This window comes from Lepisma saccharinum, chromosome 11, assembly GCF_977018435.1.
Source record: "Lepisma saccharinum chromosome 11, izLepSacc3.1, whole genome shotgun sequence".
NCBI classification, from domain to species: Eukaryota; Metazoa; Arthropoda; class Insecta; order Zygentoma; family Lepismatidae; genus Lepisma; species Lepisma saccharinum.
The window spans coordinates 63665970-63692032 of NC_139239.1; the positions used below are offsets into that span (position 1 = coordinate 63665970).

Genomic DNA, 26063 nt, shown 5'->3' on the forward strand with positions numbered 1-26063 from the left:
CCTTCTTCATCTTCTATCATTGTGCTGTTATTTACTCTGTCCAGCATTCCTGTTTCGCATAATATGGCATATGATCTATAGTGTAAATCACCAACCCTGAGACCTTCTGTAAACAAACCGTCTCACCGATTCGATGTATCACTCCGCGTCAGCGGAACACGGAGACCTTCCCGCACGCATAGAACTCGCCATGTTGAAAGTGGCACTACTTCCTTGCTGTTCACATGATTATTTTTTAAAAAAATAACCAATGTTATAAAATATCATTATGTACACAAATCTCTAAGCTCATTGAAAGTTACAATGCACATTCCTACAAAATGTTCACACTTGACTTGCCTTGCCATGTCACCAAGTTATTTTACCAAGTGCACTATATTTGGCGGAACAAAAATCGTTATTAGGATGCTGTGAAAGTTTCCAACCGCAATAAATTTACGAACTTTCTTGTCTTGTTTTGATATCTCAATCAATATTTTTATTGGACTTACAGCATTGCATATGGCTGTTTATGCCCATTATACATTTTATTTACATAACATACAATTTACACAAAAGCTACAAACAAATTTCAAATACACTTCTATCTATATCTATACCATGTTCATGGACGTCCGCAGGATTTTTTCCAGGGAGGGGCAAGGAAGGTATTTTTTCCAGGGGGGGGCCAAACAAGGCACATTTTCTCCAAAACGTGTTGTTCTCTAAAAAAAACATTGCTTAAATTTGAATTTATGATGTTCATGCAATAATTAACACATATTATTGTGGCTAAAATGAAATTATATGTGTGAAATACATCATTTTTGGTTGACTTTCATTTTCCAGGGGGGCCACGGCCCCCCCTTGCCCCCCTTCCGGACGCCCATGACCATGTTATATCATTTTGTCTAAAAAAATGCAACTAAAATATATTCAAGTCATATGCAAGAAAAAAGCCAAATTTATGGGGACTGATTACTGGTGCAAAGAGTTAACCATAAAGGTGAAGCAATAAGTACAAAAGAAAGAGCATTGGGTTTAAAGTGAGACGTCATTTGCAGCAGCGTATCCCATACTACAAATAGGCCATTGTTTTACCTTACGTAATGAATCCTGTAATAACGCTGGATTTTCGTGTGGATTATTTTACTTCTATGAGTTTGCAATGCTTTCTGCATGCACGTCGTTTTGTTTACAGAAGGTCTCAGGGTTGGTGATTTTTTTAGTTGCCATTTTAGGCGAGAAGGGAATCCCAATTTCACCTAATTCAGTCGAAAGGGATACATTTTATAAATGAGGGAAATGTTTTTCAGTAACAGGGACCATCTGTTCCACTGCGACTTGCTATTACTTTATTGCATTTCACGCATACCTATTGTACACTTGGCAACCCTGAAATTATGCCTGGCAACCCTGAAATTATACCTGGCAACCCTGAAATTATGCCTGGCAACCCTGAAATTCAGCCTAACTCTATATGTAAGTTTGGTTTCCTAGAAAAAATCCCGTTGTCTTGAAACCATTAGTGAACGCTGCGCAGAATCGTCACAGGATCTCGAAAAATACATTTTTATCCTGCTCGCATGCAACTCAACGTTCAAAGTCAAGATCCCCAATGACTATTTTTAAGAAACTAAATAAATACAAGACTAGTTTGTGATCTAACCGGTCTCCATGGCGTAATCGTCAGCGTTCTTACAAGGGCAGAGGTCTAATGTTCGAACCGCTGATCAAGTGATGTATCATTGTGTTTGTCTCATAAAGTGGCGCGGATGGGCCACTGAGTGGCTGTCGAAGATTTGGGTGGACCACATTTTCCAAGAAAAAATGTATATTCATCATTATCATACACTTTTTATTGAGAAACTGGCTTGTTGCATTTTGACAGGGTGAGCCAAAAGGTGGATCAGCCTGATTTTGGATGGTCCCATAATCCATTTCATCAATCCATCCTTATCGTCACGCTTAAATAAAGAGGTAGAAAAGATACGTAAAATAACCGATATTGAAACAAACATGTCAGCGATTTGAAAGGAATTAAGTTTCAGATCCAGGGTATCGATATTTGTTTCATACTGAAAAATATCGAATACCTAAATACCCAAAATACCTAGGATAGGTACAGAAGATATCGAATATAAGGAGGACACTGAAAATATGTACACAGCCATATAATGTACATATTCCTATCACCTAAAAACTTTATACAAAAGTCTATTATATGGTCATTCTGCCGTGAAAACGAACTCTCGCTTCCCCCATGGCGTAGTGCTGACGCAATCGTATTTTAATCAAGGGGTTCCGGGTTCGATCCCAGTGGAGGCACATAGTGGTTCCGATCCCACTATAAACTGTAGATCCAGTCCCGATTACGCTATATCTGCATAAAGTGGACTCGAAAAGAAATATCTTTCAAAAAACAAACTCTCGCCTTCTCATTGGAAATGTATAATTCCAGTAACCATATATCGGTGACAGGAAAAAAGATCCAAAAAGTTGATTATTCACCAATGATGTGACAGGTGGTTTTCAGGGCGAGTGTTCTAAAGGAAAGAAACGAATAAATTACAGGAGGATGCGTTTTGCGGAAAGAGTAGACGATCGCGTCTTGTGCGGAATTCAAGCGGGAAACAAGAGTTGAATGGGACACTAGGCAAATTAACTCATTCGATTATCGTTGCGAGAAGGTGAACAAAAAAGCGAATCAGCGAGGAATGATAGAACTCCGGAGCACGCAATGCCAGCCCGTCCCGAAAGAAAAAGATACTTCGGAATGACTCACGGAGACCGAAAAGTAAAGAGGCGAGTTCCCCCGTTTTGCTATTCTTAGCTCAAGACACGGCGAAAATCCTTTAGCTGCACTCGGCGACCCCTTGTCTCATACCTACGTGTCTCAAGTGATTTCGCCTCTCGCCGCACCGCGTCGCTGCAGGCGGCTTTTTTCTCCTTTTTCTGTGCACGTTGGCTAAAAAGTTTTTCGCGCTACGCGACACGAGTTACGAACAAGGATTCATCTAGTGATTCAGACGCAATCTGACTCCATAGAAGAACAATTCGACGTTTACGGCTGGAAGTAACACCTCTGCGGGTTCGAGACGAGAAAAAATCTCTCTGCCAAAAAACGAAGGTAAGGAAACAATTCAACCAAAATAACTATCAGGCGAGCCTAGATAACATTTTCTCTTACATAATTTCTCTGTGTAATTTTGCATTATTGAAGGGTTATAGAATGGAATGCAAAATACTTTTTTTGGTCTAATGGTTAGCATGACGTCACAAGTCATCATCGTGATTAACCCACAGGTATTGACGAAAGCAGCATAAAATAACTAACATGCTTAAAAGTTTTATGAGATCTATGAGGATAGTGTTTGCTTGTAATGTGTTATTCTGCATATTTATGTTAATAGCGATAAGGATGAATGATTATATGGAGTATATGAAGTAACAAGGAACGGAATACCCATATATACTGGCTGGGTCTCGAACCCAGAAATTTCTGGAGCGATTCGATAACTCCAACTTATGAGGCACATGCGGACATAAACATTTTGGGGGAAAATATTACGAAAAGGGAAACATTAGTTTGCCTTTATAATTATTTGAAATTGGTGTATATCTTCCAAGGCATATAGAGTGTATTTTTTATACAATCTGTTCCTTGTAATAAAGCAAAGAGTAAGTTATTGGCATGTCTCGATTGGTAGGAGATAGGCGAGAGCTTTGACCTGCCACGATTCAAAATTCATAATCAGACAGAAGAAGCCAACATTGAGATTTGATTGTAAATATTCAAATCTACCATTTTTGTTTTATTTTCAATTTGGTTATTAATTTCCAATCATATATATGTAGAAGAACTTCTTACTTGTGCACCATACTGTACCTCTTCACTCAGGCTAACGAAGCTCTGTGACCGAAACCACAATCAGCATAATCATCAGTGGTGTTTCACGTTCCATTTCGTTAGTTTTTTTCTAAGAACTTTTCCTTCCTTGTGCATTTGGGCTTTAAATTTTAGTAGTTATTCACTGTTTTTGTTAAGGGCGCTTTCTCACAAACTTATGAGTTAATTAAGCGAGCAAGGGATAACACAACGATGGAACTGACATCTGTGGCAGAGTAGTTAGCGTATGGCGCCAGAAGTAGAAAGTAACCAAGCATTCACCTGAAGCGACAGAGAAATCAACTTCAGATTACCTGACTACGGAATTTGAACCTCCCAATACGAATATGGCCACTCACCTATACTCGTTCAGAGCGAGTCGAATGACTAAAGCGCTGACGCTACCTAGAAGTTTCTTCAACAGTTACGAACATTTTATAAGTTTTCCTTGTGTGTTTTATGCGAATCCATAAGGGTGCGATTTTAAATAGCGCGGTTATTCAGAAGTTGTCACACTGCGTAAATATTTATTGGTTAGTTCCTCATCAGTGGTAGCAGATGGCGCGCGTCAAACACCGAGAGCGGTTCCAATTAAAGATCGGAAGCATCTGGCAACATTTTACTCCTCGCTGTGGAAAGTGAAAACTTTGTTGACCTCTACAAATAATCTTTTGCTGATAGTGATAATCATGGTGAGGGTATGGGGAAGTAGGTGTTTCCAGTATTTGTTTACGAGAGAGGATCTGTTCGGTAATCCAATGTAAATGGTGACTCTCTAAAGTGGCTCACACGTGCGATGTGTCTGTTGCAGCAAGAGATTGCAATTCGAGGAAAATTTCTATCTGTAATATATGCACAGCAATGGACCAATGACAAACTTACAATTGTGATAAACAGTCTAATATAAGTGAATTTGTGTGTGGAAAGGGTTCGATTTGAAGGGGGGATCGGGAGGATTTGGTAGAAAATGGATTTTAGACCTCTCTTTCGGAAACCTCACATGGCTTCTTAAAAACTACTACTATTTTTAATAAAAAAAATATGACATATATATTGGGTGTTTAAAGGTAAAGGTAAAGTGCTCCCCCTGTGCATAGCACCACGCCATGAAGGCGTATAGGGGGAGTGGGGGTAACGCCCCACACTTTCTTGATCCGGTCGTGAGTGGGAGTGATGTGATGAGCATCACGCCCCTGACCGCCTTTACCCCCCAGGGTTTCCCCCAGGTACCCAGGTTATTCGACGCTGGGTGGGCGCCGGGGCCGCTTCCATCGTTAGAAAAGTTCCCGGATTGGGTGTTTAATACAATGTTATTGTATGTTATGTAATGAGAAACAATATATAGTAATTTATGTTGTTATACATATAACTCTGTATATGTGTGAATTTGTTTCATACACACACATACATACACAAAATGTCACCGAACAACACCGACAAACCTTCACAGGGCGAAAGTACTTCAAACCAAACCGAAAAACTTTTCTTCTTTCCTATCCTGTCTGTATCTATGCACGCACGCGGCACACGTTCACTGTTGCCTTCCAGTGATGTGTCGATTGGTGACACAGTTTAAGAGTAAGGTTACATGATCGCCCTGGATCCATCATTTTACATTTGGCCGTACATGTTGAGTACTGGACTCGTGATCCCGCCATCAACTGTCACAAGTTCGAATCCTTTCTTCGATATTTGTGCAGGCCCGTAGCCAGGAATTCTTAGTAGGCGGGGGCAAAGTCAATCCCAGAGGGGGCAAATTTTTAATATATTGTGTCGCATTGGCAGATATAGCAGGGTACACTTGCCCCCCTCCCCCAAAAGCTATAAGTAACAAGAAAGGGATAATATCTTGAAACTGCAACGAACAAAAAAAGTTTGAGCAACATCAAATAACAGTATTTCGATAATGACCTTTCCAGGCTGCCAAAGAATACAAAGATAAAGTCTAGTAGGGACTGTATCTACTCGATATTTACAGGTCGATAATGTTAATAGACGATTAATATGTACCAACAGCTTTAAGCCTCTCTGCAGAGCTGATTAAGGGAGCCCCTTTATAAATCGTGCTTCATAATGTTTCCCTCTAGTTTCCAGTATGCAAAATTTTTACGCATAAAGGAATCTAATGAGAATCCAACTACAAATTTTGTCGCTTTTTAACCAACATAATAAATGTGAAATACTATCACATTTTCATCGTGTTTGATAATAATTTGACCAACTAAGCTGTCCTACATCTTTCACCAGCCGACCTCTAGGGTGGGATGGTTACACAACACACTACGAAGCCAAGGGTCCAAGTTTCGAGCCTGGGCATGAGTGTTCTTTGTGAGCAGAGGCGCAACCACTGGCGTACGCTACAGCCCCCTCATAAATTTTGAAAATTCTACAATTTCAAATTCTATATATGACATGTATTACTTTCATGTACGTACAGCATATATTTTATTTATGCAACATGGAACTACGTAAAATAAGAAAATACATAAGTATGCAACATGTTAACGCTAAATTGTGTATGCATTCAAAGTTTCTTTAATATATATATTATTTATGAGAATACATTAACTACATTACATAATCAATTCATTCGCCTCATAACAAATCAACAGTAAAAATAATACCAATTTTGTCTCCTTTTCCTCAAAAGAATTATTCGTGCATTTGAGACAAAACTTTTTAGCAGCAACAGTCTGATGTAACTACATATTTGGTGTTACTTCTCTCTCGGGTGATTTAGAATGCATTACCGAAAACAATCATATTAGGATCGATGCGAGCAAGAAAATTTTTAGATCCAAATTTTTCAAACTGAAAATAGGGTGCAAATAATTTCAGAGGGCGCCATTGCATTTTCTTTAACACATTTTTATTTCATTTAGACCGTTTTGGCCCCATAGCTATGGCTCTGACATAGCAGAAATTGCGAGCGAAGCAAGCAAGAAAATTTTACGAAAATTTTAAATCAATGGGGCAATTAACCCTCTGTGTCCCCCCTGCAAGTTCCCTTGGCCGTCTGGAAGAGAAAACTAATTCCATCTTGAGTATCCATTTGTCGTACTATTCTTAGATTCTGCTAGGCTTGTTTTTTTTACTTAAATGTTTGCCCCCCTTGAATGGACCTCCGTTCAAGGTTGGTATGACAATGCCCCCTGCCCCCCCTGTGGTTGCGGCACTGTTTTTGAGTGCCTCTTCATCAATTTCACGTCATCACTCATTGTCGCGATTAGCTAGAAGTGGCAGAAAACCAAAGCTAAGTAACAAAAAATAAATATCCATTCCCTCTCTCTACTGCATGAATCGCTATTACTAAATGGTAGACTTGGGAAACAAAAAATAAGTAGTTCAAACGTCATAGCAACACATCCAAGAAAATAATCCAAACACATAGGCACCTTTAATATAAGACTTCTCAAAATGTCATAACTGTTCTACATACTGAAAATTACGAAATAATTTCCCGAAGTCTGAATCAGGAAGGGATCCCCCCCAATCCTAGTACGGCATTATTCGGAATCCCACACACCTCATTAAATCACAAAATCAATAAGTGTCTTTGTTATGTTGCTAGAGTAATACAGGATATAATTGTAAAGATTAGTGAGAATACCAGATAGGAATGTGTTCTGTATATCTCGCAGGGGGGGGGGGGGGCAAAGCAGGCTCTCAGGGGGGCAGTTGCCCCCCTGCCCCCCTCTAGCTACGGGCCTGTATTTGTGCGCGTGCGTGTCCGTTTTTTATTTTCAACGTTCATCCTCATAGCCTGGCCTAAAGGGGGCAGAAAACAATGCAAGATGAAGAAAATACAAATACGACCCTCCTCGAACAGAGAAACATGGTTTATACTCGCATAGACACTGGTTGCTTGTTAAAAAAATATATACTGCCAATCTTAGATTTGTAAGTTGGGTTGCTTACCAACAGGGGAAAAGTATTTTTTCGAACGCTAGTAGCGCCACAACGACAGACCAGAAAGGTGATGATTATGAATGACAGGTTGCCAATTCGAAAAAAATAATCTTCTTAGGAAAAAAACAAAATACTGTATTCGCAAAAAGATTGATTAAACAAAAATAATAACATAAAATATGATAAACACCAACACTATAGAAATTTCGACACTGTGTTCTTGACCAAAGATTTATGCATTACCATTTCACATGCGTTATAATTTTTAATGTCTGATCCCATGTGTAGCTACTTTAAGGCTGTTAATCGCCACCATGAGGATGAATGGTGATAGATGAAACAATAGCAAGAGCGTCGGCGGCAGGATTTTCCCAAGGGGCGGGGGGGCAAGCAAGGAATTTCCTCATAAAACACCACTTTAGTTTGAAGTTATCGCTTTCTTCCAACGATCTGTACCAGTGTCACTTGAAATTATCAGTCCTTTATAATCAACGCCAATTTACCGTAACTTAAATTAATTTACGGACCTTCTTGACAGAGTGATTATCACAGCGCGCTACGATGCCAGAGTTCCGGGTTAGAATCGCGGCCTGGGCATGGGTTTCCTTTGTGAGTGTCCCTTCATCAATTTCATCATGTCATCATTCATCCTCATCTTCGCGATTAGCCAAAAGTGCGAAGTAAACCAAATCAATATATATTTTTATACATACATTAATTTCCCACGGGGGCAGCAGTCTTCCCCCCTCTTCCGAAGATTAGATCTGGTCAGAGCTCCATCCAGTACTTTCGGCAGATATTGTGAATCGAATGTTCAACTAGCTGCAGGCCCGTATCCAGAATTTTATTCCGGGGAGGCTCATCACTTAGCTATCTGTAGAAGCACTGAAGATGGATTTCATATTACAACTTATATTACAAGATATTTAATCCTGCTAAGGAAGTAAAATTAATCACTACTATGCACTATTTTCAACGAAACATTTATAGGATTTCAAGGGGTGCTTCTGCTCCCCCCCCCCAAAGCCCACCCTGGCTACGTGCCTGACCAGCTCGATCACTGAAGTGAGGAACGGACACACACACACACACACGCGCGCGCGCGCACACACACACACATGTGCATGCACACAAGGGTTTCCGAAAAAGACCCAGGGGAGGCTAGCCAAGAGACAAGGAAGAGTGCTAAAAAGCAACAATGAAGAATCGAGAAGCGGTCTCATTGAAAAGAAACATCTCCAACCAAGAGCCTTTCTTCCGGTTGGTCGCTTGTATCGAAAGCTTCTTCTCATCACCACCAGGCCAGGGGAGCCTCACAGAATGTGGGCGCTCTGCCAGTTCCTCTGCCAACCCGACCAACACTCCTCGCTACACACCATTTAGTTAGGTATTCACACCGCCCTCTACAGTCGAACGGTTCTGATATCGGTTTCTTTGGACAACGTGGAAATCCACTGAACAAATTTCGATTCGATGAGAGGCGTAGCCAGTGGCGTGCCTAAGGTGGTTGATGGGCACGCCACTGGACTCTATTCGGTACACGCGTAAATAGCTGAAATGCTAACCATAGGCGTGTGCACACCCTCTGCTTACGGGGGGCCAAAGCCTCCTTGAGAGTTTTAGACACTTTGTATTAATGCGTACAAAACGGGAACGTATATAGAGTTGGTCCAGACCTCATGAAAATCCCATTCCTGTGCACAGTCACAGACTATAAAAATAGGATTTACCTTCCCTGAGGCGACAGCAGAACTTCCTATTGAAAAGTTGCTATTGAAGTTGGTTCGTCGCCGTAGAGGTAGGCAATACACATAACGCATTACAGGGAAGCTAATATTTCAGGATGTAGGTGTCGCATTTTTATTGCCGGTGGTCACTGGCGTACGCAGGGGGGGGGGGTTTATGGGACTACAGCCCTTCCAGAAATGTTGAGAAAAAATCAAAAGAACTTGGAAAAAACAGAGTAAATGCAACCCCGCCTTAAAAAGACACCCAATTACATTTTTTTTTTTGTTTTTGACCAAGGCTAAGAATTGTCATTATGAAATATTTTATGGCGTATCCTTCCCCAGAAGGATGCAGCTATGTAATATCCACCTTTACAATCCAGCCCCTCCGAAAAAAAAAGTGTACAAGAAAGTTTTAATATTTCAGGCTTTAGTATTAGCATTATTATTTCGAAGGTATTTCTGGGCTGGCAAATCCCAAGAACCACTCTCTAGGCACGCCCTTGCCACTAGCGCTATCACCCGTATGACTTTGGCAGAAGAACAATGAAACTTCAGTTTCACGATTTTCTACACTGTGATGATGTCTGCTGACTCACTCGTGCACTTGGATGCTATTTAAACATGTTTACATGACTAAGTCAGCTGCAGTTGATTTGGTCTGGTCGCATATACCACCACACTTTCCATCTTTGCCAAGTGGAATGTGAACTTTGGTAAATAGAATTGCACGCTAAACTTGAGTCTTCACATAATAAAGGATGAGATAAGCAGTTTTGATAGAAAGCGTTATCATTAGAATTCGAGGACGTGTGTTTTGACAGTTACAAAGAAGGGATGCATTGATTTCTAAAAATTGCACAGGACCCATGGCGCCATCTACCTGTCTTACGTAAGAAGTGCAGACTGCCGTGGGTGCTGAAAGAAATGGGGTACTATACACTAACACTACACGTGCAGTGTACAGGAACTCCTTGCTTAAACAGAGTTGAAATTTGCAAAAAGTCCCTATCTAATATTTCCCAATTGGAACTTTTAAATCTTTCATCCACGTTACTGTAAGATCAAGGTAAGATAAAAATCTGAAAATAACTTTTTTTTGGAACCGTTTATCCTAAATAAATGTCCTTTTTTAAGATCCACGCTTATATTTAAACTAATAGAACATGAAACCCGTTTAGAATTCTTGCCTGAGCAGTGTTCATTAGTCCATTTGAACGATGCATCACTTGCTAAGGAAAGTTGTCCCTTGTGCTTCCTGCTCACAACACAAATGGCATCATTAGGGATGGATTTTAAGGTGCCACACCTTTTCATAAATATAGCTGGTTTTATACCGATAATTTGAGATATCGTATTTTAGGACATGAAATGAAGTAAAATGAACACACTTTGTTGCACCTTTTCGTAAGATTAGCACATTTATCCCCTCTTTGATGCTTCAGCACCCTTTCCCTTCAATTTCTTTCATGTTTTGTTAAAAAATAGGACAGAAAAATAAACGATTTTCGCTCTTCTTGAGCAGCTACATAAAATCCAATAGTCTCATTTTGTAGAGCAGAACGAAAGCTATGAAATGGTATAACATAAATTATGTTATTTGCTACAGAGTTGAATATAGAATGTTATTGTAACTGGTTTAGACCTGAATAAAGGCATTTTATCAGCACCTTTTTGAAAACATTTTGAGAACATTTTTTTTCTTTCCCGACCATGATTTTGCACCTTAAAATCCGTTCCCTAGTCATCATTCTTGAACAAATGTGTTCCAGCCCGGCTAATCTCTCCCTTTCCTTTTCCATGTCTTTTTTGTTCAGTTTCTCGCTTTTGTCTTTTTTCTTCTGTTCTGAAGCTGTCTCTATTTCCTACCGTTTCTTTATAATTTCGTGCCCTTTGTCTCCGTTTTCCCTTGTTATTTTCACTTTTGAAACTGTGTCTTGTGTTTTCCCATATACACTTCACTTTTCTCTCCCTCTCTTTCCCTGTTTACACCTCTCGCTTTTTCCTCTTTCCCTCTGTTAACGTGTCTCATGTAGCCATAGAGCAAAATGGAACAAAAGTTTGGACTCCAATTTAAAACGAGCCAGTAGATCTGCATAAAATCGAGTTATATCAAAATGTATTTAATGCGTACGTGCAAGCTAACGTTAATAAGAACAAGATTTTTAAATTAATTTATTGTTCATTTGCAGGAATTAACATGAAAACTTGATTCTTCGTAAAAAAATCATATTTCAACTTTTATTTTTCGAATTCTTTCCATTGTAAATCAGCACGTTGCGGATGTACCCAATTTTTGTATCTCTCAAAAACGATGTTATTTTCATTATCTGCACGCCTTGCATACTTCGACTTCCGGTGAAGGTGCATTGCCCAGTGGCTCGGATACAACTTTAAACTGTAGGTCCGGTCCAGCTTAGCTCATGTGAGCATAATACGGACTTAAACTGCCATTATCTGTGTATGTATTCAATAACCAAGACGATGAACTGCCTGAAACTTATGCAACCAGCGGCTAGCTGCAAGTAGTCGAGTTTCTTGCCGACAGATGGCTCTTAGACAAGCGACTGACGACGCGCCACCAAGGTGTAAGCTGCTGAATTTCGACGTGGACCGCGGTTAAGTTGATCGTTTAGGACTGCTAGGCTAATTGATTGATTTGGTTTATTTCACATCGCTTTTCTGCCATTTTTGGCTAATCGCAAAGATGAGGATGATCGATAGTATGAAGAAATTGATGACGGGACATCCACAAAGAACACCCATGCCCAGGCTGGGATTCGAACCCGGGAAAGACCTACATATGAACTAGTTATGCTGATATGAGACAGGGTGGGTAGATGGTTATTTGCATACCCTTTGCGTCAAATGTACCAAGATAATGAAGTCGCATGTTGCGTAAATTGTTAATAAATTATAAATTGTAAATTGTTAATTAATCACTATCTAATTATTTGAGAAGTCACTGAATGTTCTGCCCACTGGAATTATTCTAGTACAGAAAAGAAATCCAAAATGTACGCATTGACGTTCCAGCATGAAATCATTATTTTATTACAATCCTTACCTTCTATTTGTTACACAAGCAAGCAAACAAATAAGACAAAACACTTCGCGTGGTTTTATTTAGACCCCCTTTCATGGAATCGACTGTTTTCTTTGTCTTCTGTTTTGGATGGTGGGCGGACACACCGTTATTTAATGACTTTGGGCAGACCAAGGGCCCATTGCGTAACCTCTCTTGTTGTGACATTCTTCAAGACATGAGCTATGCCCGAAAAATCCACTTAGCTAAATATAATAGCGCTGGAAGTTGCCAACAACTCAGAAACGAAAAGCAAGGGTCCGTTGCAATAAACAGGAAAAAATGGGACGTTTTTATCCAGCTATACTTAGCTGAGCTTGCCCACGATATTTTCCCATGTTCTGTAGAAACCTTGTGGCTCGCTAAGAGGACGTTGGTTGTTCATTCGACAAATTTTTGTTTGCTTGAGTTGTTTCTCGGATATCCAACCACTGGGTAGTGTTATGAGACTCATATTACGCCCCTTCAAGTTTCCTTTCTCGTTCATGAAAATGAGAGAAAATAAGATTCTGCTTAGTAAATGTCTATTAAACCAGGTAGACATGTCAACATTTCTGGGTTAGTAAGTAATATGTGTGCATCTGTGAATACCGCTCATAAACCCAACGATTGTTTTGAATCCCACTTAAGCCCAATTTATGCACATATAAGTTAATCGGGACTACATCCACAGTTTATTCAGGGGTTTATCCAGAGTCGGCAGTTGCTTCTCTTCAATGCCCGAATGCTGCTGCCCACCTCGCAACAGTTCGGTATGGTAGAGCACAATTTCCTAAAGCTTCCACAAGCTCAGTGCGACATTCTCTCGCATTCCTTCCACGGAGAACAGCTATTTTCACATAAGAATACTGTTCACGCCGGGTCACATTCATCCTGCACGACTGTTAAACACGCACTGACTTCCCACTTCCTTCAGTTCAATGTCTTGGCAGCCACTGTCATCTAGTGCCGTCACAATACATTGCATGTGACGGGGTCTCCACCGTATATTTTAAAATTTCTTGCCTGACCCGCATTATCGTGGGAAAAAATGGTTGCCATGACTTTTGCTGTAACCCTCGTATAATACAGTGTGTTGTGAAAATTGGGGGGTTGTTAGGGCAAGTGGATAAATCAATGCATGTGTTTCCACTGATTATCGAACTCAGGAAGTCTTGATTACAATGCGACGACGTCATAGGGGAGGCCCTAGAATACATCCTTGATCGAAGATAATTCAGTGTTGTTAAGCATCAAAGGAACATCCAGGTTCAATCCACCGAAACACCACAAGAGCGTTAGTTACACCATTTAAGTATTAATCCCTATTCTTCGCATTACTTTCCACGACACCTTTTTCACGATTTGAAATTGCAAAATGACAAATTTTAAAAACAAAATCCTTCAGTACTATAGTCATTCCATATGATATCAACACAGCCCACAACCTGACCAACTCTGATTTTCATGAAATTTGGGGAGTTGAAACTTGCATGGAACTTAGTAACTATGAAAATTTTGAGTCTCGTGCGTCTTGTAATTGTTAAATTATTCAAGGTCAAAGTTCGCATAAATTGCCCTTTTTGAGCCCGCTTAGCTATACTAAATGTGCTGTAACTCCGCCCCTATTTCGCATAGGATGCTCAAATAAAGCTTATTGTACAGGGAATTGAACAAGCTTTCCAGTGATATGTAACAAGCCTACCTTTGGATAAAAATATAATTTTGTCACGGTACCTTGACCTTTGACCTTGAATACCTTAAAACATGTCATCGCCAAAAATCGTAAAAAAAAATATATATTTGGTCCCTCATGCCATACTTTAAAACATATCAAAAAATCATTCTGGGACTGCAATGGGATCAGAAGATACAAAAAATATGTGTAACTATGTGACTCAAATGCCTTATTACATGAACTGTGACGAATCAAAAGTCCCTTAACACCCCCTACAAAATGTAAAGGAGTTATCCTGGTCATGAAAGAAATAGATTAGGCACAGGAAGATCCTAGCTGTGTGTGTCAAGCGCAGTTCCGGCATATTGTTGACCGCCATATTGAATTCAACGCAAAAATTTCAAAGGAAAGGGGGTGATGTGATATATCAAATCAGGCTAGAATTTCACGAGAAATGAAGCGGCGAAGGTTTTTCCAACATATATTTAACCAGCAAAAAGTTATTACTGAATGCTCCTAACGTGTAAGGAACTCATCGAGATCACGCTGACATCTCGGGAGAGAAAGATGTACACGAACCATTGCATATGATTGTAATCAGCGACATTCATCAAATAGTTGAATAGTGAAGAATATTGGGAAAAGTATCTCAAACAATTAGGTGACACGTCCTTTGGAATGAAAAATTGTTCAGTGACGATGCTAATTTTTATGTTCACGGTGAAGTTAATAAAAAGAATATGCAATACCTGTGATTTTATAATCTACAGTAGACAGATCCCAGCCGAATGGTTGTTGCTAGTAAGCTAATGATGTGGTATAGTGTATGGAGAACGGGAATGGTTGGTCCATATTCAACAACGGAACCTTATATGGAGAGGGGTTCTTGGATTTGTTAAGTGAACAGCTTTTTTCATCCTTGCTTACGGGATATGGCACTTTTCCATAGTTTTGAAACAGGACAGAGTGTGACCACACTATGTGGACATTGTGGCAATTTCTTCACGGGAAATTTCTAGGTAGATTGATGAGCAGACGGGGATCTATTAAAAGGCCTGCACATTCCCCAGATCTAACATCTTAGGAGGACTTTTACCTTCAGAAACATTTGAAGAGAATGGTGCACGCACTAAAAGTCCGTGATACTGACCATTTGCCAAATGCTCTATGTGAGTGTGAGAGACGTCAACGAGTGTGCTCACAGGAACATTGACAACATTATAATGCGCATATATCGTAAGTGAAAAATATGCGTATAACTTTTTGCTGGCTAAAGATACGTTGGAAAAACCTTCGCCGCTTCATTTCTCGTGAAATTCTAGCCTGATTTGATATATCACATCACCCCCTTTCCTTTGAAATTTTTGCGTTCAATTCAACATGGCAGTCAACAATATGCCGGATCTGCGCTTGACACACACAGCTAGGATCTCCCTGCACCTAATCTATTTCTTTCATGACCAGGATAACTCCTTTACATTTTGTAGGGGATGTTAAGGGACATTTGACTCGGCATAGTGCATGTAATGAGGCTTTTATCAGTCACATAGTTGCACATATTATTTTGTATCTTCTGATCCCATTGCAGTCCCAGAATGATTTTTTGATATGTTTTAGAGATTTTTGGTGTTGACATGTTTTGAGATATTCAAGGTCACGTGACAAAATGATATTTTTTTCTAAAGTTAGGCTTGTTATATATCACTGGAAAGCATGTTGAATTCCCTGTACAATAAGCTTTATTTTAGCTTCCTAGGCGAAATAGGGGCGGAGTTACAGCACATTTAATATAGCTAAGCCGGCTCAAAACGGGCAATTTATTCGAACTTTGACCTTGAATAATTTAACAATTACAAGACGCACGAAACTAAAAATTTCCATAGTTACTAAGTTCCATGCATATTGCAACTCCCCAAATTTCATGAAAAACAGAGATGGCCAGGTTGGAAAATGCACATATCTGTGTTGATTTAGCATGGAATGACTCTATAGTAAACGAGAGATGGGCATTAATACCCCTACGTTGTCGTCAACTTGAACTACACAGCACTGCTACTGCTCATATGTCAAAACGTGTTTTAACATAATTTACATCTTGTGGGAATGTGGGTTCAGATCAAATGATGTGAAAGCTAGTAATTACCTTGAAGCCAGCCAGAACACGGAACACTCAAGTCGGTAAATTTGCAGCGCAATATACCGTGGTCTTTCTAGCTCTCTGCCAGATTTATTTTCGGATGCATTATACACGCTTCCAACAGAATTCATTACACCAGTAGACGCTCTGGATACATAACATTAATTAGTTGCGAATGCTGGACTACTTGCGGTCCCGCCACCAGCAGGACACAAATATGGTGAGGTTGGGAGGCTTACAACTTGAGAGAAGAAACGAGATTTCGCTTGTTACTTGAAGAACCAGAAATTGAGGACATTGACAACTAAAGACCATCTCTCACTGTTCGAACTCACAGATTATGTTTTGGATCTTCTTTCAGCAATGTAACAGAATATAATTGTTCACAGTTTGAATCTAGAACCTGTTTTTTTTTTACCTTACTTCAGCAATGTAGCCAAAATATCATTGTTCACAGTTTTTTAACATTTATTTATTGGTTGTAGATATTGTTTATGCACCAGTTATACAAATTTAGCAAGTTACTATATTGTTCTTCATTATCTTCCTAGTTAGCAACTACACCTTTTTATAACATATTTATGGCATTACCTTGGTGAAATATTTAGTACGAATATTGATCACTGAGAACGAAGAAGTTGTCAGTAAACAAGAAGTAATGTCAACGGTGTTTGAAGTTCCCTCGTATATATGTAAGTCCTGTAAAAATTGTTCTCTGTATGTTTCGTGAAGTTTGAACTGAAATATAAAATGGTTCGGTGATGCATTATATCCACTACACGTACAAATTGGTGAAGGTACTTCTTTTAAAGGTGAGCTGGAGCGATTGTGTGGTTTAACCTGCAGTGCAGGATAGTCGTGAGGGAACCCAGAGAGAGTCGAATATATTTGAATCAGCAATATTTTGTAATTCTTTCCAGTATGAAGTAGTATGCTTTAGAGTACTGAGGACCAGTGTTCATCTATAGATATTGCCAGGCACTAGTTATAGCTTTTTAATAAATGAATCCAAAGCAACTGACGAAAATTTAATTGTAACATGTCCGTGCATTGTTTGATTTGCTGCATATTTTACCCAAGTATCAGGATCACTTAGTGTTTGGATCTATACAACTTTTTTTTATTAGTATTCCAATAATGTAGATCTAGCTAAATATCATCTCTCACTGAATCCATGGAAACTTTTTCATTCTATCATCAACAATGTAATCAAATACTATCACTCACTGTTTGAATCCACAGAACCTGTTGTTTTTTTTACCCTATTTCAACAATGAAACCAAATATCGTCACTCGTTGGTGCCCTTCCTGACTATTTCCTCTGCATGTTTGTGGATTATGTAGACTCTCAAAAAGTAGTTATCTTGGGCGTCGTCAGAATTTTTTCTAGGGGGAGGGAGTTAGGCCATTGATGAAACTTGAATAGCACAAATAATAATAATAATAATAATGGTTATGATTGTTATTATACAATAATTGTTATAAGGTAAGGAAAAACTAATTTTATTCCAATTTATCTTATCATTAACATATCCTTGGGGCACATCTACTCGATCTACTATCCAGGATAGATGTTCATCGCTACTTTTTACATTTCATGCCGTTAGTGTATTGAAATATAATATGGTTATTCTATTTTGTTATAAACTTTCATATACCTCGTTCAAGGAAAAGGTTTGGAAATTACGGAAGCTTTTTAGTCATAAAGTTTATGTTGTGTGACCTCTCACATAAGAATCCATTTTTTGGAACTGTGAAAACTGTGGAACCGTTTATTCTTTGGATTAGATGGCAGAGTATGAAAACGAACATGGTTCCTGTATTTTATCTAACGCAGTTTAACTTTCGTTATTCTATTCGAAATTTGAGTAACTGGAATTTATTTCTGTTCTTAACAATAAAAAAGAACATGATTTCTTCTTTTGGAACTTGAAATGAACGATGTCAAATTCCAAGGGATAGCCCTCTCCCCTTCCGACACCCATGGTAGTTAGTGATTGACTTAATTAACGTAGATAATTTCTACCATAGAGTTAAATGCAAACACCAATAGAGATGCGACGAATTACAGGATGGAAGAAAAGGGACCAAAAGTGTAAGGAGTACCTTATCCTGATACCTACTTGGTAAAGATCCCCCTAGTAGAAAATACCTAGAAAAACTGGAGAAAACAAAAACAAAACGTCAGTCAGGATGGACAGATTAGCAAGAGAAACGTACAGTATCATTGAATGTAACTGTTATGCAACTCACAAGGGAGGTTATCTAAGTGTCCCCCTCCGATTTCCATGAAACTTGGCAGGTGTATAGAGGGGCCCAAAGGAAGAAATACGTGTTTTTTTGTTTCGGCTAAAAAACTGTTTTAGGGGGCAACCCCCCCTTCAAATGTCAAGAAGAGGAGAAATTGAAGTGAGGATCTGACTCCGAAACCACGTAAATATGGCATAGGAAGAACACGCACATATAATTGGAACACACACAGCACAGAACTGTAGGATTGTCGGTACCAAACGCAAGTGCTATCGTGAAGGACGATGGCGGTTGAAGTTCTGTGCTAATAGTACTGACACATACACAAGTGGGACACTTCAGATATGAAGTGCATATCACTGGCAACACACAGCTCTGTCCTGTGTGTGTTCCAATTATATGTGCATGTTCTTCCTATGCCATATTTACGTGGCTTCGGGGTCAGATCCCACTTCAATTTGTCCTCATCTTGACACTTGAGGGGGGTTTTGCCCCCTAAAACTGCCAAGTTTCATGGAAATCGGAGGGGGGACACAGGGGTCAGATCCCACACTACAATTTCCCCTCATCTTGACATTTGGGGGGAAGGGTTGCAAACAAGCAGAAGAAAACACACAGTTTTGATTCTAATTAGTTTTTAAACGCACGATATTGCTAAAAATTGTTAACGGAAGAACCTAAATCGAAAAAGATATTAGGAAACGGAAACTTACGATTTTTTTAAAGAACGTTATAATACATTTTTTGCAGGGGTGAAGTTAGAAGTGTACACTAATACTGTTATCATTAACCATACCATTTTCACACGAAATAACGTGCAACTCACCATTATTAAATCCTCGAAAACAACCTAAGTGAAATTGGTTAGTTGGTTGGTGTTTTAAGTCCACTTTATGCACAGTAAGACTGAACCCGAAATCGAACCCATGCCGTCCCGCAGCCGCCGTCCAAAGCAAGGTGCCTTTGACCGCACGGCCACGGAGGAGGAAACAATTTTCATACCAATTTACATAATACAGTAAGTCATTATTATTGATGTTTTCAAGATATAATTTTCATACCAATTTACTCAAACTCAAAAGTTAGGTTAAGTTAGGTTAATGACTGCACAACAATCACTTCTGTCAATCGAAGCTCGTGACCTTCGGTATAAATACGGAGATACACCGACCATTACATTCTAGTCCATCAATCAGGTTCATCCTCTATGCCTATCTAATGCTACCCTCCCAGCAAAAACACGTGTAAGTCCACACACACACACACACACAAACACAACAGAAGTGAGAACGGCTTGAGAACATTTTACATCTGACATTATCGCCTCATTTTTTTGTGCGCAATCCTGTACATTGTGACAGCTTGTCAACGGCTTATCAGATACCATTGATAAAACCGGAAAAGTGTGCGCAATCCGGCTGTAGCCGTATTTCTGACTATGAGAATGAGGCGAAATAATTATATTTATTTTCTTGAGTAAAATGAAATCAAAGGAGGGTTCTGACCATCAATAAACTTCCCTTCGGTGTTTCCATTGAGGTAGGAGTAGGCCTACTCTTTCACAACAAAAGACGCCAAAGATTCTGAATTCAAAACTCAACAAGGGTGTAATTAGAGTTGTTATAGTAATGAGAAAAACCGTAAATTCTTTTTTTTTTTTAAAAAATAGATAAATTTTGCACATAGAGTTGATTACTTCCCATTCTGTGCTTTATATAAAAGAAAAGTAATAAATTCCTTGTGATGATGGATCCGCTGCAAACTTCTTACCTCGTCTTGAGGAGTTCAAATAATTTCTTCTACTGCAGGACTTCCCAAACATTGTTTCGCGGTGCCCTTAGTGTTTCAAGATTTTTCCACGGCGCCCAAGCCATAATGTAGGCCTATCTAACACTTGCAATGCTCAGTTAGTGTGGTTAGGTTGCTTGCCATAAGTACCATAAGTTAAAAAATGAACACATGTTTCAAATTCAGAAACATTTTATGTGTAAAAAATAATATATAAGCACATATATGCAACAATCATATCATTTCAGTGAAAATATTGGAACATTTCGCGGCGTCCCTGAAAGCAGGCCGCGGCGCCGTGGCCACTGTTCTACTGTCTTTCGGATCAGGTATCTCGACTTTTCTTGACTATACGGTGATGCGAACACATAATACTTGGTTCAACAGGGCCAACATTCACTTTTTTATTTCAGAAACTTTGCTTAATAAAACCTGCTCTTAAGCATTACAAGGGCGTTCAGGAGTAAGTACACAATCCAGTTTGCGAAGTTTACAGCAAACAAAAGATACAGATGTAAAGTAAGAGACAAAAGTAATTTTAAAAAGAAAGAATGAAAGGTAGAAACGAAATAAATAAATAGAGAGAAACAAGATGCGAGAAGAAAGATTGGAAATGAATGTTCACGAAAGTTACTAGAAAAGTGAATAAGTTTTCTTCGACAAGGTTAGACGCTTTTTGGATCGTTGTGTCACTCTGAACAAATCTGTTCTTGTTGACTAACTAACGATAGTTTTAAACACAATGTATCGCCATCTTTTTCGTACTCTTTAAAAAAAATTACATTCCATTCTCGTGTAGAAGCAAGAAAAGGTTTCACATTATATGTCTACTTGAGCAAGTCTGAGTAAGCTGCGAGTTGTCATTTTTATTTTCACACGCAAACTCACTGTGTGATTCAAGACCGTGAGTGATTAACGTTTGTTTCTCGTCTTTCTTTTCTTTCCAGGATAGACTTCCGTCTTTTGGCAGCGCCAAACTTGGCAAAATCCGAGGTTCTCAAAATGCTGGAAGAGGAGGAAAGGAGTAAGGTCCCAGGTGAGCCAAACGAACAAACAGTAGAAGAAGCTAAGCGGCTGCCAGGAAACGTTGAATGGCCGCCAAAAAGCGACATCAAACAATCCCCTTCATTTTTCACAAGATGTGGCAGCCAAGGTAATCGCTGACCGACTCAGCACCTCTCTTGTCGAACCCCACCATCCTCTACAGCCACTCCCCCTTGTGGTCACGATCATAGCGATCATGTCGGCCGAACACGCATGCGTACCGCACGTCACCCCTTTTTGTGAATGTGTATGTGTGCGTGTATCATTTTTAGAAGTTTTTTTTTCCCTTCCCCTACTTCAGTGCACATACACGAACACACACATATAAATAGAAGAATGCGAACTGCACTTTGTAACAGTCGCACGGGAGCATTTTGCCTTTGTACACGTTTTCTCTTCATCCATTTGTAGTGGATTTTTTTTGTGATTTGGATACCTATCGCATTGCTCTGGTGAGATTGTTTGGTAGTATTAGTTTGACGTACTGTTTTTGTCCATGTGGAGTACATTTATTGATTTTTGCAATTTTTGTTGTCTACGTTGTGTGCGTTTTTTCTGTGAGAGTTTTCATTGTTCTTGTGAAAAAGTGTGGGTTCAGTTTGACTAAATTTAGCATTTTAAAAATGTAATTATTTTAATGCCCAGGCCAACAAAATCATGAGTCGCCCCTCCCACAATATATAATTTATATCAGATGGTTTGCACTTTTTAACATACAAATTTCAAATCTCTCTTTTTTTTAAAAAAACAGTCGTTTTTCAAAGTATTTTTTCCCCAGTGTAGGTGGAGATCGGTGGAGAGTGCATCAAGACCCCTAAATCCAGACCTGGTGATACTTATACATAAAAAATCATGTAATAATGGGGAAAATATTCTAATTTTCTACAACGTGTATGTGTCGAATGCTTTACAGTTTTAAAAGAAAGTAAATAACAATATTCTGTATCAAATTCATGTTAACAAAAATTTTAATTTTCTTCGTCCAGTGTTTTCGCAAGAATCAGGGTTACGATATTTTGTAAAGTGAAAATGAGGACGTCTTGTTTAAAAAAAAAATCAGCAATAGAATTAAGCAACACATCAATATTTCTACACCAAAATGTTTGTTTGTGCTTTAAAGTAGGCTATATTCATCGTATTTTCGGACAATTTAATAAAACTTCACAAAAGAAGGTTGCAGTGCGAAACCACTCAGTTTCTCGCCCGATCATATTTTACAATATATTTCGAAAACAACTGTAGCTTACTTGTTTTTAAGTGCATTCATCTGCAAATTTACATTTTCGTTTCGGCATTTCTGTTTTCTAATGTAACTGTAAAAACACAACAAAGCACGTTTAAATTAAGTGGACGCTACGCGATACTACGTTCAAATTGAGTTGAGTCAGAGATTACGCAATGCGAGAGAGTTTGTGTTGATTTCTGACATCGATCCCTATCGACCCTGTTTGAGTATCGATTTTTAGCGAACTAACGTGACATCTAGCGAGGATGTTATGATTTGTTATGCTTGTTTTTAACTTCATAATTATTTTAGTTAAAAGATTTGTAGAAAAGCCGGACATATTTACTCGGAAAAGAAAATCCACCCGGATGCCATTTTTGTTATCTAAAAAGAGAACATGTTCGGGGAAAAGGGCTTATCCCTGGCAAGAAATTATTGTAAAATTTCCATTAAAACTCGCAGCTGCATATACACTTTTTTTAAAATTTGGAAAATATCATGCCTTTTTTTAAAAATATCGAGTGAGTTAAAATAAAGGTACCTTGAGTTAAAATGACCCCATTCCGTTTAATGCCAGTGCCAGTTGAAGATAACAAACATAACATAACCTCTTCATGGATTTGACTTTTCTAGAGCGAGAAACTACCTTCGTGCGAAAAGCACTGAGATTAAGGTATGATGAGATAACGGTTCCGAATGTGTAATGATTTTCACAAGTTGCGCAGGAGGGCGTTTAGAATGCTGGAAATGAGTGTGGAAACGAATTTGAAGTTGGTTAAGCCAATTTGTGCGTTTTATGGATATATAAAGTATTAATTTGTGAGGAATAATGTCGTGAACAGTACGCTGTGCAAGTAATAGAGCTCTTAAGTTGCGTTGTCTTCTGAAGAGTTCTTTTCACATGTTAAACGTTGTATACAACACGTATAGGATATGGAGGAAAGTGTGCAAAAAAATCGAACCTAATAATCCTATAAATAATAACACTAAGAACGTAGTAGCGTTAATTGTATGGTAATGGTAAGAGCACAAAACCATACCCACTTAATCCACTATCACTATTATAAAAATCATTCTGAAAAAAAAAGTAGTAAGTAATAAGAAAACCTGTTCACTGTATGTCTACTAATGAAAGTAATTAGATTCATATAGAAATCGTATGTGTAACACGATCACATCGGAATTACACAATCGTAGCCTGAGCCTTGAAGGATCTCCACCTAATACGAACCATATACAGAATTACAATTTGTAATTGTAGCCTTCTAATAAAGGGGTTTCGGGTTCGATTTCCGACGGTGGAATACAGAAAAGAGCGGTTCGTATCCCACTGAAGGTCCATTAGTTTATCTGAGCATAAAGTGAACAAAAAACCACGCATACTATTTGTAATTACGGAAGCTGTTCCTAATTTGGCATTATTAATTTATACCCGACGGGATGTATTGTAAGTTTATTTGCATTATTCCTTTTGTTAACATTTATTCTCGAGTATTGTTCCTAGTGAAAATAAGCTATTGCTTTAACGTCTCCTCATCCTTGATGCATAAAAAGGAAACTTAAAACAAAACGTAATTTTAATTGGAATTATAATTTTTCATCAGTGTTCAGGATACTTAACGTTTCGTAATCAGGGGATACTGATGTAGGGTACAGGACAATGGTTTATATCCCAGCCAGATTTAACTTTAGGTTCAGTTCCGATTGGCCTGTGTGCATAACGTGGATCTTTGCCAATATACACAGTCCATCTCACGGTTTTCTGCATGGATTTACTATTAGTAATTATATTTATTCTCATCTCTAAACATAACATTCAGAGCCAGAATTTCGGGTGGGTGATATAAAAAAAATCAGTAATACGAGAAAATCAGAGAAATAATCTGCAAGTACACAAACAGATTACTTTAAATGTCTTTTTACGAGGAGGCAATTTATGAAAAACAACCTTCCACCTCCTAAATAATATGAACATGTGACTTCAAATAACATTTGTAAAATATATTTCTTGGAAGACGCAAGCCACATAGATTTTCAAATTGATTTTTTTAATAAAAATGAACGCTGTTTCTTTTAATGACTATAAAGCTTGTTCAAAACAGTTTCCTCAACCTTTGTAACTTTGATTAGTGTGTGTCGGTTTTTTAGGTTGAGGATAAACAATAATTACTTTGAATTAATGAAGGAGTAAGAAGAAAGAAATGCTCAGGTTTATTTGGAATCGAACCCAGGACAACTTGTTAAAACATTTCGTTTTAGATACAATGTTTTTCTCTTCTTCTCTACTTCCCTCTAAAAGAAACACTTTGCACTTCAAATCACATTGTTGATAATAATAATAACCCATAGCTCTACAGCCCGATGAGGGCCTTGGCTTACCTACAGACTGCTGGTCTCCCTCCCACACTGTTCCTCCGTCACCTGTTATAGCGTGGAGATCTTAAGACCAGTATTGGAGTGTCGGGGGATCAGCCCGACGAGCCCCCAGCCGTTGCAGGTCTTCTCGATCGGGTTACGCTCACTCACTCGGAGCTTCCCAATTTCCTCACGATGGTGGGTTGCCACCGGCCCTATACGTAGGCCGAATAAATTCCGACCAGAGCCGGATTCGAACCTACGCCGTCCCGCAGCGAACGATCTCAAGACGAGTGAACGCCTTAATCCGCTCGACTACGGAGGAGGACATTGTTGATAATAACTTTGGCTACTATCAACGTGCTTTATTTCAATTCCAAAATATACATATCTATCGTTTCGAAGGCAGGGTTGCCATATCTAAAACAACACGATTTTAAATGACATTGTTTCACTCGTAGTTTCTATACCTGAAAAAAAAAACACTTTTCAGATAAAAAAAAAAAGTCATAATCCGGTAACGTTGCTAGACTAAAATTTACTGGGGGTTGCGCAGGGATGAGACGAGAATATTGTTACATTGTTAAACAGAAGAAAGGGCTACGGCTATTATCTTAGCGATCAGTCTTATATTTTGTCATCGTTCCTGCATTCGGAGCTCCTCTTTTAAAGAAAGAAAAACTGGGTCAGCTTTTTATACTCTCTCCCCCTGCGGGTGAACAAGTGTAGTATTATCGGGTTTTCAGAACGTTACGTCAGTGTTTCAATTAGCCTTTCCTTAATTGAAATTAAGTTATAATAGTGCGAATTCTTGACGAATAATAAATAAATAACTATGAAGGAGCATATATTTTCAGGCAAGCGGGGAGGGGGAATGAGCTCTGTAAAGAAAACACAGAAGGGGAAATTCCCTATCTCTCTCGGTTGAATTCGGATACTGTCAAACCTTCCGTTCACGACAAAATGAATCTGGAACAATGCATTGAATAACCCATTTGAAGGAATTGACGTCAAATCA

General features: G+C 38.8%; 1 protein-coding gene across 3 annotated transcripts in view; it reads left to right on the forward strand.

Moving 5' to 3' along the window:
• LOC145994859 (uncharacterized) overlaps positions 1 to 26063 on the forward strand; it is a 77842-nt gene that overhangs the window by 35652 nt on the left and 16127 nt on the right. For 2 of the 3 annotated variants that reach the window (XM_083131257.1, XM_083131258.1), the window contains exon 3: positions 21369 to 21574. In XM_083131257.1, the coding sequence (XP_082987383.1) occupies positions 21369 to 21574 (206 nt within the window). The remainder of the gene's footprint in view (positions 1 to 21368; positions 21575 to 26063) is intronic. The other variant, XM_083131259.1, reaches the window with a different exon arrangement.